At 35.1% G+C, this 15042-nt stretch overlaps 1 protein-coding gene across 2 annotated transcripts in view; it reads right to left on the bottom strand.

Moving 5' to 3' along the window:
- LRRC7 (leucine rich repeat containing 7) overlaps nucleotides 1-15042 on the bottom strand; it is a 391349-nt gene that overhangs the window by 112597 nt on the left and 263710 nt on the right. For both annotated transcript variants that reach the window (XM_040627144.1, XM_008690729.2), the window contains exon 10: nucleotides 11133-11205. In XM_040627144.1, coding sequence (XP_040483078.1) covers nucleotides 11133-11205 — 73 coding nt within the window. The remainder of the gene's footprint in view (nucleotides 1-11132; nucleotides 11206-15042) is intronic.

The raw sequence follows: 15042 nt of genomic DNA on the forward strand, positions 1-15042 counted from the left end.
CCCCTCCCTCATTGATTATTAAGACTGTTGCATGATTTCAGCTTGAACAGTTGTTTTCACAGTCCTCCACTACTGTGCAAAGTGAGAACTTCCTGCATTGAAAAAGACAACGTTTTGACTGCACAATGGGCTGTACTGAATCAATAATTCATAGTCTGAAAGAATTTTACATCTCTGGGTTATAGAGAAAGATATTAAATGCAAAGTACACACTCTTCAATGATCTCTGAAATTCAAAAGATTTAAACCCATAACATTCCAGCTGACTTTGCTGATGGCACTCTTATTAGGAATCACTTAAGGTATTTTAATACAGGATCCTCGACGAAAACAGTTATATCACATTTACTCAGATTAACACTGGCTTTCAAAAGATAGAGCAAAATAAGTGAAATTGGTCACCAGAGAAAGACAAATACTGTATAATCTCACTTATATGTGGAACCTAAAACAAAACGAAACTGAACTCATAGATACAGAGAAGAGATTGGCGCTTGCCAGAAGTAGGGATTGGGGATGGGAGAAATGGGTGAATGTGGTCAAAAGGTACAGACTTCCAGTTACAAAATAAAAAAGCAATGTGGATACAATGTCCAGCATGGTGGCTATAGTTAACAATACTGTATGTATTGCATATTTTAAAGTTGTTAAGAGAATAGATCTTACAAGTTCTTATCACAAGCAAAAAATTTTTTTGTAACTATGTATGGTGATGAATGCTACTAGACTTACTGTAGTCATCATTTCACAATATATACAATCATTGAATCATTATGTTGTGCACCTGAAACTAATATAATGTTATATCAGTTATATCTTAATAAAAATTCATTATACTTTTTGCCAAAAATAGACCAAAAGTTCCTCTTTTTTTTAAGAATTGTTTTCTGTAGTCTATAATTATACACATTAAAAGGAAAAACAAAGTGCAAAGAAAGTGTAAAATAGTTTAAAGCAGTGCTTCCCAAACTTCAGAGTGCCTATGAATCAACAAGAGAACTTATTTAAATGCAAATTTGGAGTCAGTGGTTAGGGTGGGCCTAGATCCTGCATTCATAACAGGTTCATAGGTGATGTAAATGCTGCTGGTTCTAGGACCACACACTGGGTTAGTTGTTAGGTTTTAAATAACGTCCCTGCAAATACTTCAAGAGCAGCATTTAAACACAAACGCACACACACACATACTAGACATGCTCATAAAAGCGAAAAATCTATAGAAATATTACAAGAGTTGTACTCAGTAAAGCTTTGTCTTAGTTCACACATGAGTGCTACTGCTAAAGTAAGCTACTGAAGGTAGTAATGCTTGAAATTAAACAAAAATAATAGTATTGACTTAATTTTCTAAAAATACTCTCTGCTTTTTTCTCTAGTTTGGTCTTCATGAATTAGTTTTGGCTGGGAAGATATTACTGTATCATTAACCCTAATTACCTAGTAAGAGAGATTGTGAATATATTATATGGATAATCTGTAATTTCACTTTAACATCATTCATGACTATTAGAAACCATTAGATCCTATTAAATGTTTTATTAATGTAGATGCTAACAAACATAAAAATAAATGGCTTTGGGCTTCATTTTCTTTGTTCAGTTTCAACTCAATAGAAATAATGTAATTCAGTGGAAATATTCACAGACTTGGTTTCTAATTCTAGTGTGACCACTTAATAGCTGGGTGACTTTTGTCTACGATTAATCCCTGTTTTCTCAACTGTAAAATTGGTTGATAGTGTCTAATACTGAGAGTTTCAAAGAGGATTAAATGTATGCTAAGCCCCTGGCATATATACGGCACTTCAATAAAATCACCTGTTCCAGGGTGGAGAGTACCTGAAAAATATCTTGAATAATATTTCTGAAGTATATAAAAGTTATCCTGTTTAAAATGTGTTGTTTCATATAAACAAAACCTTCTAATAGACAAAATGTAAAACTACCTGCAGTTGATTAGTAAGGCACTGGAGCTAGAAAATTTAAGATTAAATTTATAAAATAAATTTAATAGTATTTGCAAAGATTTAGTAGAAAGGGATATATAAGCATAACTTGGAGATATTGTGTGTTTGGTTCCAGACCACCATAAATAAAACAAATATCGCAATAAGGTGAGGCAAATGAATATTTTGGTTTTCCTATAATATTTTGGTGCATGTAAAAGTTATGTTTACACTATACTACAGTGTACTATTAAACGTACAATCGCATTATGTCTAAAAAATGTACATATTTTAATTTTTTTTTTTTGCTATAAAATACTAACCCTCATCTGAGCTTTCAGTGAGTGATAATCCTTTTGCTGTGGAGGTCTTGCCTTGATGTTGATGGTAGCTGATAGATCAGGGTGGTGGTTGCTGAAGGTTTTTGTACAATTTCTTAAAATAAGATGACAATGAAGTTTGCTATATCAATTGACTCTTCCTCTCATGAACCATTTCTCTGTAACATATGATGCTGCTTGATAGCATTTTATATACAATAGAACTTCTTTCAAAATTGGAGTCAATCCTCTCAAGTCCTGCTGCTGCTTTACCAACTAAGTTTATGTAATATCCTTTGCTGTCATTTCAACAGTCTTCACACATCTTCACCAGGAGTAGATTCCATCTCAAGAAACCACTCTCTCTGCTCATCCATAAAAAGCAACTCCGTATCCACTGCATGTATGATCATGAGGTTGCAGCAATTCAGTCATATCTTCAGGCTCCACTGCTAATTCTCTTGCTATTTCCATCACATCTGCAGTTACTTCTCCACTGAAGCCTTGAACCCGTCCAAGTCATCCATGAGGGTTGCAGTCAACTTCTTCCAAACTCCTGTTAATCTTAGTATTTTGACTTCTTCCCATGAATTACAAATGTTCTTAATGACACCTAGAATGATGAATCTTTTCCAGGAGGCTTTCAATTTACTTTCCCCAGATCTATCAGAGGCAGAACTATCTACAGCAACTATAGCCTTACAAATTGTATTTCTTAAATAATAAGACTTAAAAGTGAAAATGACTCCTGGATCCATGGGCTGTAGAATGGGTGTTGTGTTAGCAGGCATGAAAACAACATTGATCTCATTGTATATCTCCATCAAAGTTCTTGGGTGAAAGGGTGCATTGTCAATGAATGAGCAGTAATATTTTGAAAGGAATGTTTTTTTCTAAGCAGCAGGTCTCAACAGTGGGCTTAAAATATTCAGCAAATCATTTTGTAAATAGATGTGCTCTCATCCAGGTTTTGTTGTCCCATTTATAGAGCACAGGCAGAGGAGATTTAGCAAAACTCTTAAGGGTCCTAAGATTTTTAGAATGGTAAATGAGCATTGGCTTCAACTTAAAATCACCAGCTGGTAGTGCCTGGGTGGCTCAGTCAGTAAGCATCCAACTCTTGATTTTGGCTCAGGCCATGATCTTGGGGTTGTGGGATTGAGCCCTGTCTCGGGCTCTACACTCTGAGGGGAGTCTGCTTATCTCCCTCTCCCTTTGCCCTACACTTACTCTGTGTGCATGTGTGTGCCTGTGCGTGCCTTCTCGTGCTCTCTCTCTCAAATAAATAAATCTTTAAAAAATAAATAAATAAAATCACCAGCTGCATTAGCCCCTAACAAGAAAGTCAGCCTGTCCTTTGAAACTTCTAAGCCACATATTAACTTTTCCTCTTTAGCTGTAAAAGTCCTAGGTGGTATCGTCATCCAATAGAAGGCTGTTTCATCCATATTGAAAATCTGTTGTTTAGTGTAGCTGCTTTCATTAATTATTATAGCTAGATCTTCTGGATAACTTACTGCAGCTTCTACATCAGCACTTGCTGCTTCACCTTGCACTTTTATGTTATGGCAACAGCCTCTTTCCTTAAACCTCATGTACCAACCTCCATTAGCTTCCAACTTTTCTTCTGTGCCGTCCTCACCTCTCTCAGCCTTCAAAGAACTGAAGAGATTCTGGCTCTGGATTGGGCATTGTTGGGGCAGGGAATGTTGGGGCTGGTTTGATCTTCTAACCAGACCATGAAAACTTTCTCCATATGAGCTATAAGACTGTTTTGTGTTCTTATCATTCATGTGTTCACTGGAGGAGAGTTGTAATTTCCTTGAACAACTTTTCCTTTACATTCACAACTTGGCTGTTCGGCACAAGAGGCCTAGCTTTTGGCCTATCTTGGATTTAAGCTAAATCATTTCTAGCTTTTGATTTAAAGTATGAGATATGCAACTTCCTTTCACTTGAATACTTAGAGGCTGCTGCAGAGTTAGTATTTGGCCTAATTTCAATATTGTTGTGTCTTGGCAGATAGAGAAGGCTGAGGAGAGGGAGGAAGATGGGGGAACATCTGGTTGGTAGACCAGTTAGAACACAAATGACATTTACAGATAAGTTTGCGGTCTTGCATGTGTGCAGTTCATGGTGTCCCTAAGCAGTTACAGTAGTAACATCAAAGATCACTGATCACAGATCACCATAACAAATATAATAGTGATGAAAAAGTTTGAATTATTGTGAAAATTACCAAAATGAGACATAGAGACATGAAGTGAGCAAATGCTGTTGGAAAAATGGCACTGATAATGTTGCTCAATGCAAGATTACCACAAACCTTAAGTTTGTAAAAAATCTCAGTATCTGTAAAGTACAATAAAATGAAGTATGTCTGTTATAATTAAAGAGAAAGATACAAAACTTGTTTGGAAAAAGCAAGTTGCTTAAATAGCTACTGCTTGAAAGCATTAGGATATCCCAGGAGTTAAGAGACCAAACTGCAGCCAGCCAGCTGGGATGGACTCGAACAATTACTAACAGCAATATCCTTGCCAAGTTACTTAATTACTCTGTACCTTAGTTTCATCACTGGGCACAAGAGGGTGATAACAGCAGTTAACCATGTGTTACAAGGACCAAATACAGGTAAAACACTTAGAATGGGCCCATAATGAATGCTAAGTAACTTTTGCCATTATCCTTATTTTCAGAGATTGTAAAATCAATTTCATTTAATGTAGGCCAAGAATCAAGTTTTAGACCCTATTCTTAATTTTGTCATTAATATTAGGTAAGTCGCTTGTGCTCCTTCTAAACAATGCAAGAAATTAACAAAACTGAAACTAATTCTTTTCTGTAGTGTTCACTAAATGAAACACCCAGTTTTTGTACTAAATCTACAGTTTAAGGTGAATCCAGTCAAATCATGGTGGCAACAACATTTGTTGGGTATAGTCAATCATTTAGAGGTTTTACTCGTGAAACATCTATGTTGACTGATTTTAAACAGTCACCATTATTGTCAAGACAATATACTTTTCATTTGACCCAATTTTCCCATTCTTCCAAAGTAATCACTGATCTTTCCCTTCCTTTGGATTCTTTAGGAAGTTAATTAGGTTGGTTGAAAAGAATACCTGTAATTTTTTTTTTATTATAGGAGAAAAGTACCACCCAAATGTAAAATTCTATCCAGAAGTATTTTTTTTTAAGTGAACATTTCTACAACCTATGAGTAGAAAAAAGCTTTTCTCATTGCAAAAGACCACTAAAAAAAGACTCTATATGCTTCAAGATAGGATACTGAAAGATTTTTTAACTAACCAAAATATAGAAATATTTAACTTATGCTGTATTTATAATTTGGCCACAATCCATAAATGGTCACAGTCCTAAAATATTCAGGCAGGGAGTGAAGGAGAAAATAGATAGTAGAGGACAATGGCTTTTAAATGGAAATCATTTCTGGTTTTGTACCTTAACTGAAATCTTATAGAATCAGTGAAGTTCCATTTGATCATTTCTCTGTATCTTTCTCAATAACTTTACTCTTTCTATATGGACAACTCTATCACTTTGGGAAATACATTACAATCTTTTTCTTTTGTGTTTTAAATTTCTCTCTAGGTCCTTAGACTTTACAACCAAATACTATGATTCTAAAGGCTTATTCTTGAGAACTCTGCTAAAAAGCTTAGAAACAATTTCAAACAGTGCTTTTCTTGAGAGTGTATTTTATAATTTTAAAATATATATGTCATGGACTAAATGTTTGTGTCCTACCTTCCAATTCTTATGTTAAAGCCTTTACCTCCAGTGTTATAGTATTTGGATATGGGCCTTTGGGAGGTAATTAGGCTTAGATGAAGTCATTGAGGACTGGGCCCTCATAATGGGATCATTGCCCTTATGAGAAAAGACACTAGAGAACTAGTCTCTTTCTCCCCCTCTCTCTGTATACACAAAGAAAAGGTTGTGCGAGCACACTGAAAGACAGTAGCTGCTTGTAAGCCAAAAGAGGAGTCCTCAGAATGAAATCTACCTTGCCAAGACCTGATCTTGGACTTCCCAGCCCCTAGAACTGTGATACATACATTTGTGTTGTTTAGGCCACCTCATCGGTTTTATTTAATTATGGCAGCCTGAGCAGACTAAGACAGTATATTATTATATTTGAAAATCAATATAAAACATTTTTCTTTTTAAACACTGGAAGTTACTTCATGTTATATTACTAATCCTCACACAAATGAACATAAACAACAATAAATAAATAAATGTCTTTTTAATTATTACTATTAATGACTATTATAATTTATTGAAGACTATCCACCACTAAGTCTCACAACAACCTCTGAGATGAATTATTATTTCTATTTTTCAGATGAGAAACTGCAATTCTGAGATGTGCAGTGACATGTCCAAAGGTCCATTAGTTAATGAGTGGAGAAGCCAGGATTGAAATCTGTCTAGTTCCAAATCTTGCAAACATTCCCCTTGGCCATACTGCTTGGGTACATACAATGAAAGACATACTCAAGACATGATCCCAGACTTTAAGGAGCCTATATTCTAGCTGTTAAGACACGGCAAAATAATGGAAAAGTTAAATGATGATACAAAAGATAAATAAGAAACTGATAAAAGAAATGGTAAAATATCACAAATTAGAATGTTCTCTAACTTGTTTACAGAGTTCCCAAAACTTATTTGTCCATGAAACTTATCTTTGTGTCATACCTATAAAATCCCAAGTAAAAACTGTTTTGAGAAATACAATTCAGAAAACGCTGGTCTAGTTTGTAGGTGTACTAGGACTTTTAATTTAGAGGAGGAAGCTGCAGTGGTCTGGTGGGCAGAAGAGAGAAGAGAGAAGAATTAAGTTGTAAAAACAGTAAACATATTCTTGAATCCAAATCCCAGAAGTGCAAATTAAGTCAATAAATTTTTACTTTATCAAACTATTTTTGACAACATTTATTGACTGTATAGCACTTTCCGTCCATTAGTACATTTAATCCTCGCAACATTCTTATGAAGTAGGCATTATTACTATGACTTCTATTTTATGAGGAGGGATCTAAGTCTCTTTACCCAATAGCAAATCAAGGAGCCAGGGTTTGAACCCAGAATGTTCAGGCTCCAGAGCCAAAGCAACCAACCACACTATGGTAAACTTCCTCTCTGAAGCAACTTCACTTTAAACCAGCATTTCAGGTAATTCTGGTACAGGCACAATAGATTAAGGTTTGAGAAGATATCTGATAACTGAAAGCTGAATCTAGATAGTTGTTCGAAAACTTTAGCATGCATCAGAATCCCCTGAAGGGCTTGTTTACACAGAGATTGCCGGCCCAATGCCCAGACGTTCTCCTTCAGTACTTCTGGGGTTGTCTGAGAATGTGCATTGCTAACAAGTTCCCAGTTGAAGCTGATGCTGCTGATCACACAACCACATGCCGAGAACCACTGGTTTAGATGAGACTACGAAAAACTTGAATATTGTGTAAAGAAATTTGGGTTTTATCCACCGAAGGGTGTGTGTGTGTGTGTGTGTCTGTGTGTGTCTGTGTGTGTATCCGTGTCTGTGTTCTGTCTTTAATTTTTTGACTGGTATAACATTACATAATAAAAAATTCAAAAACTACAGAGAGTATATGATAAAAGCAAGTCTCCCTGTTTATTCTATTCACCAGCCCCCACATTCTCCTCCCTAAAGCTGTGTACATTTCTAGTTTCTTATGTATCTTTCCATAGGAAACAGTGGGAAAAAATGTTTTTTAGCATTCAGGTACCTAGAATAAAGTTCACTTATTTTCTTGTTATAACAGTCTAGTAAGTGAACTACTGGAATTTACTATCTGGGGTATTGACATCATATAGGCTAAAGATCTGGATCAAAGAACTAGAGAATCTTGGATGTAGGTAGATACTATAAATGAGGAAACTAAGCCAACAGAGAGGTTAAATAACTTGTCCAAGTTCACACAGCGAGTGGCACAGCCACGGTTCACACCCATGTTGTTTGACTCCAAAGCCAGGGCTCCTTGCACTAACCCTCAGGAATTTGAGGCCCAATAAGAAGAAGGGGCTTACCCAGCTTTGCTTAGTTACTTAGATTTTCTGATTCCCTGTCCAACAGTCTTTCTGTTTGGCCATACCCTATGAGGGAATGACTTTTTAAAATTTCCATTCAGATTTTTGAGTTTTTATTGCTTTTGACCAAGGCTATGAAGCTAAAAAAGAGAAGGTTTAGTATGCAGTTTCTCTTCCTGTGGAAGATCCTTTGCCTCTAGAACAGTGCGGCCCACTAAATTACCAAATATTACAAAACGTGTGACTCAACTATTATATCTATTAAGAGGCATCATAGGTCAATTAACTGCTTAGTTTTGAAATCTGTTGACTTATTTCAGCCTCAGCCTCTGTAACTGTTGAAGGGGAGAGGGAGATAATGATACATATAGAATACTCTTAATAGAAGCTTTAACTACAAGGGAATGTGTGTAAAACACCAAACAGTATTTGGCACCATGAGAAAAACAAAGTTATTATTATTTTTCATTGTACATTCAATTCGTAGAGTGGCTGGAACTCCTAGGTACAAATTAAGGTTTGACAACAAAAATAATCAGTTTTACAAGTCATTTCACACAAAAGCCATGGAATCCATTTCTGAAACATGTTCAAAAATTAATTCTTCTAGCAGTTTTTAATAGTTGGAATACTAAAAATGACCAAAGATAATTCTAACATATCGAAACATTCTAGGTGCAGAATAAGAATATCACTACAGCTTGTCTTAATATTTCTAGGATTTTGGTGTCCAGAGTTCTAGGTAGAATGTTTCATAATAAAATGCAGACTATTCTACTGTTTACAAAACACTTTTTGCATGTGACCTGGGGTGCCATTAAATAAGATCATAATCAAATTTCACCTCTAGGCCTTGCACTAAACCTCTGATCTATCAACACCAAATTCCCTAAGAAAAACAAAGCTATCACTATTATTATTATTATTGTTATTTTTACTTCATACAGATTGCTTATTAAGGTATACTATAAAAGTTTAGATATTTAGTTTATTTTTTGCCATACATTCAAATTCAAATCATTTGTATTCAGGTGCTACCTTGAAATGAGAACATAAGTTAGACAATAGCTCTCAAAATTTTATTTTACAAAACATGATGTGATATAGAACAGACATCTCCAAAGTTTTTGGTCCTAAGATCCCTTTACACTCTTAAAAATCATGGGTAACTCTAAAGATCATGTGTTTATATTTTTTATATCTACTGGTATCTACTATATTATAGATTAAAACAGGAGTTTTAAAAATAATTACTATCTGTCAAATAATAATAGTAAACCTATAGCATGTTAAATAACATATTTTTATTCAAAGTAACCATATTTTTCGAAACAAAAACATTTAGTGAAAAAGGTGACATTGTTTTTAGTTTTGCAAATCTCTTCAATTTTTGGCTTACTAGATGGGACTGGATCTCATATCTGCTTGTGAAATCTGGTTACAAAATCCAGCCTTACACAGATATGTAGTTGGAAAAGGGAGGAACATTTTAATTGTCTTTTTGGATAATTGTGATTTTTTTTTTTGATACTACAACAAAACTCAACAAGTGGTAGTTTTTTAGGGGATAACTGCAATGTAGGATCTGAAATTACATCAAAGAACTTTTCTTACTCTTCACATCAATACATGAAAATCAACTGGTCTATTTTGCATTTTGAATGGGTTTTTTACTCATGTCTGATTTTGTAACTCATGCATTGGTCATTTGGAAATACTGCTTCACTGAGTTATATATATTCTCCAGATATTGACACATTGCATAACATAATATCAACAAATTACATTAACTTATATCACACTAGTCTTATCAGAAAAGCCTGTAAGTATTGGGAAGCTGTCAAGCTCACAGTGGCAGATAGGAATTTCCCAAAATTCCAATTTTTGCTTGATAGCTCAAATTTTACTGTCAGCGACAGATACTGTCAGTTGTTTTCCTTGAAGTGACAAGCTCACTTTGTTCATTTTCGACAAAATGTCTGCCCAAAATCCAAGTTTAAATAATCAGTTTGTCAGTCATTCTTTTTCTTAAAGACTATTTTTTTTTTAAGAGCTGTCTTAGGTTCACAGTAAAATTGAGAAGAAGGTATAGAGATTTCCCATACACTCTCCACTGGCTTCTTTCTGTTGGTTTGTTTTTCTCACCAGTTTTTGTTTTGTTTTGTTTTTAGTTCATTCCTCTAACACTTCCCTTTTATTTTCCCTGAAACAATACTCAAAGGAAGATAATGGCACTTAAAACTAAAAAAATATGAACTTTTATGAGAAGATTCTTAACCTTTATCCCTGTAAACCAGTAATCAACTTTGAATTGAATAGGCCCATTTATCTTTGATGAACCTTTTTCATACTTTCAAAGGCAAATAATTTTATTAATTTTTATAAATAACTTTTACAGTACTATTATATAGTACTACTACTATAAACAACAATTACTAACATAATGTATAAATCACTTATACTGTAATGGCAACATATACAAACTACAGAGCTTTATACAAAATGATTTGATTTCATAAGGTATATTCAAGTGAATTTCGAGCTGCTACTCTCAAATTAATAGTATCTGGGAAATTATAAGCAATAACATAATTAATGATCTGGGTAATCCCTTTGCTTATGAAAGAGTCATAGTTATTTCTCAGGATTTATATAGTGTGTCAATGCAATGCTCAGATATAAAACTAAATTAAGATAGAAAATGTTCTGAAGTAAAAAAAACTCAACATATCCTTTTGTTTCTGGCTCAGAGGGGCTGACTGGTATGGAACTTTGGCACTTACTTTCCGATTGTGTTGGGTAGCATTGTAAGTTGATTGTCATCTACTTTTAGAGTAGTTAATTTTTTCAACAGTCCTAAAACAGAGAAGAAGGTTTATTAATACATAAGAACAGATCTCTGGCAGGAAATACAATACGAGAAAAAGAATCACTTGTGATGACTACTTATCATGCCAACTGGCTACACTCTGCTTATATAAAGCCACAAATATATTTGTCTGTAGTCTAGTCTCGACTGTCCAGTTGTAAAAACTTCACTTACGTCAGTGGGAGTTCACGTACATCAACGCAGACAAATAAACAAAACATAGAGCTCCGTAGAAACCTAAGTTGACAGCAACACGACCACATTTCCCTTATCTAGTATACTGCAAATGGACCAGATGAAAATTTTTAAGCCAGCTGTGATTTAATATTTAATTAACTCCTAAGCACTAATAACTAACATCCCTGTTGTGATACAAATTAAAAACAAATCTGAAGTAAGCCCAATAATCAACAAATGGGTACTGAGGTATTGCGATGCAGTGCTTATAATTATGGGCTTGGAAAATTACAACATATGATCTCATACTCTTTTTGTTACCATAAATCCTTGACTTGGATCAGCAGAAAGCACAAAAACTTGCAATTTTAATATACCGAGTAGAACTGGCCAAGAATCGAAGTTTCAACTATTTATATTTCACTGTCAGATTTATGCCTCCCATACCCTTACTGCCTGCTCTATTCCTAGGGTTTTATGAGTATAGCCACAGAGTAACTGAAGAACAGCTTCCTTTACCCAGCCACGATGTAGTATCAGAATGGCTTAAATAGCCAAAGTCCAAGGACAAAGTGCGGTTAATTTCTGTTTTACATTGGAAATATACATATATACTGTAAGCTACTTTTTTGTTTCCAGAAAACTTGTTTTCATGAATATAGTGGGTTCCATGGTCAAATGTGTTTGGGAAATGCGAAATTAAACAACAATAAACATATTTCTTTAGTGATGTTTTCCTAGGAGCTTTTAATACATTAATGTAGCAATGTGACTCTCCTAAGCTTTTGTGGAATGCGTGTGAGTGTGCAGCATACCTTGTACAGCTAGTGTTTTGTGAATATGCTTTGAGAAACACTGCCGTGGACCATGCCCCCCCCCACCTCAAGTATTCTGAGGATTCCTTAAAGGCACAGAGTAAGTCAGAATACATCTGAAATAAGCAATTATTGCACTTTAAATTTCAGTATGCTCAGTTACATATTCTGTAGAAGCACTCAGAATCTCTAGTGGAGATAAAGGTTCTCACCATCAGACTGCTGTGAGAAAATATCTACAAAATATTGGAGCTTAATACATCAGCTTGTGCCCCCAGGCTTCACTGCCGAAAACAGCAGCACCTGGGAAAGAGCACAATTCTCACCAGGGTAATTTATCTCTGAAGTTTGCTCACCCACTGCCATATTCATCTACGTTTAAAGGGTGACTGAATCACTTCAGCTTCTCTGTGTGTATGTAAGAAGTATCAACCTTGGAAATAGAAAAGAGCTTGTTCACCAATTGTGAAAAGAAAACAGGGGGTGATGGATTACAGCTAAATTCTTTATGACTTGGTAGCCCTTATCAACTACTGCACCTGCCCACCAGTGGAGCTAGAGGAGGGTCGACAGTCTCAATGTCACTTGACTGGAGCATAAGAAGTTTTACGCTGGGTCACAGACCACTGTGCAAACACCATGAAGCCAGGCTGCAACATAGCCTTTAAGAGAATCACAGTACCAAAGTCTGAAAGTAGTGGTGAAAAATCTTGAGGCACGTTAGGGACTAAAACTAAAAGGTTGATGCAGCAGAGATTTTTTGGAGAATGGAGTAGTGGCTCTGGCACCTGACGGAAGCTTCTACAGCTTTAAAGGTGGAAGCAAATTGGGTCTCTGTGCTTAGCTCCATGTCTGTGGGTTTAAAGGAACCTTGCTCATTTGTGATGGGACTACTTGGTCACTCACATATTCCATCCAAGGGGATGTTCTTTGGACAGATTCTGCAGGAATGTGGTTGTCCTCGGAGCAGAAATAGGGCATCAACCTAACCTTCATTGCTCATGACTTTTTCTAACAAATAATTCCTTTACTGCATTTCTATATCATATCTGCTTGGATGTTTTTCTTTCATCCTACAGGAACCAAAGGTATTCTATTCCGTTCCTTCCCTCTATTTGTGTCCTTCCCTAATTCCCCACCTCTTTAGCCTACATTCCCAACTAAGTATTGAAGGGAAAGAAAAAGGAGGACTTTAACTATGATTTTATATATATATATATATAATATACATATATAATATATATAATAAGTAGCAATGTATTAAACATTAATATGATTTGTTATCAAAAATAGCTAATATTCCCATGGCATGTACACACATGTAATAGAATTTTGAAAGCCAAATAGCTGTGCACTCATCAAATTTAAGATTATAATAGTTATTATATTATTATAATAGCTAACATGAGCACACAAGCACTTACTATGTGCCAGGTACTGTTCTAAGTAATTTTACATATATGAATTCATTTATTGCTGAAAATAATCCCATGATGCAGGTACTACTACTGCCCTACTTAACAGATGAAGAAACTAAGCACAGAGAGATTAAGTACCTGGTCTAAGGTCACAAAGCTAGCAAGATAAAAAAGCCAGAATTTGAACTAGGATAACTTGACTACAAAACCTGTGTTCTTAATTGCTAAGTGAATAAGATAAATTGCTTTGGACAGTAAAAAAAAAAAAAAAATTATATAATTAAAGCTCTATCTAGAGGAATAAATGAGCCCCTTTCATGTTCCCTGGAACCAGACAAGGAAAGGGACTCAGCACACAGGTTTTGTTGAGTGTATCACTCCATTCAAATACCTCAGAGCTGCAGAAGAACTAAAATAGATGTGAAGAAAGTAAAGATTTTAATTTTAGTTGCTATTTTCCTTAATTGATACTATGAAATTTCTCATCTTTTGTTCTTTTAAATGTTGGTAGTCCAATAATGTCCAAATAAAGAAGATAAGATGCTATTTCCCATCCAATTAGAATCAATGAATTCTTTTAGGGCCTTAGAACACAGCTCTCAGTCTCCTATCCCAGATACTTCTCTTGACCAAGAGGGGAATTTTTGGAGGTAAGTCAGCCATTCCACATGTATAATCAGGGACTCTGGCAACTCTGCAGATGCATAAATGTAATTTTCTCTGAAAGTCAACAGGGTCCAAAGATATAGTCTCATGAGTAAGCTCCTCTAACAAAGTTACTTTCCTAATTTGAGAGCCATTCAGATTCTTAATGAAGGTGTTAAATACATAGTACCCGCTTTCTATCCTAGCCTGCTTTATGCTGGCCAAGTACCTAATCTGGTGTTTTCTATCACCTTTCCATGTTGTCTTCCCCAGACCATAAGGCTAATTTCCTAGTCTACCGTCTTAAAGAAAGATATTTTAAACAAATAATTATATCATCTTTTATTTCACTATGTGCCATTTGCATTTCCAGGATTTCTAATTGTTTTTTTTTATAACCACCTATTCTTAGTCATAGTTCTTGTTTTTGTTTTACAAGTTATTATTTTTATGAATGTTATTGCAACTTTTGTCTATTTGAGGATCTACACATACTTAAAAATAATTTTTTATATTGCTTGATGACTTCAGTTTTTCCTGGGTAAATTTTCCTATTTGAGTTTTTTGTTGTTGCAACATTAGTTTTCCTTTAAGATTCCTGTTTGCACGCTCATTTGTGAGGGTGAATACTTTCTCCTTACCTATGCTCACCCCTCACTCTCTGGCAGTTCTATGGTTACCTACCCCTGACCCCAGGTTTCTGGAGTTTGGAACCAGGTCTGGTATTAGCAACATGGCGCTCTCATCGCATGTGTATAGGGCAGATCCA

Source organism: Ursus maritimus, unplaced genomic scaffold (assembly GCF_017311325.1).
Source record: "Ursus maritimus isolate PB19 unplaced genomic scaffold, ASM1731132v1 scaffold_12, whole genome shotgun sequence".
Taxonomy (NCBI): Eukaryota; Metazoa; Chordata; class Mammalia; order Carnivora; family Ursidae; genus Ursus; species Ursus maritimus.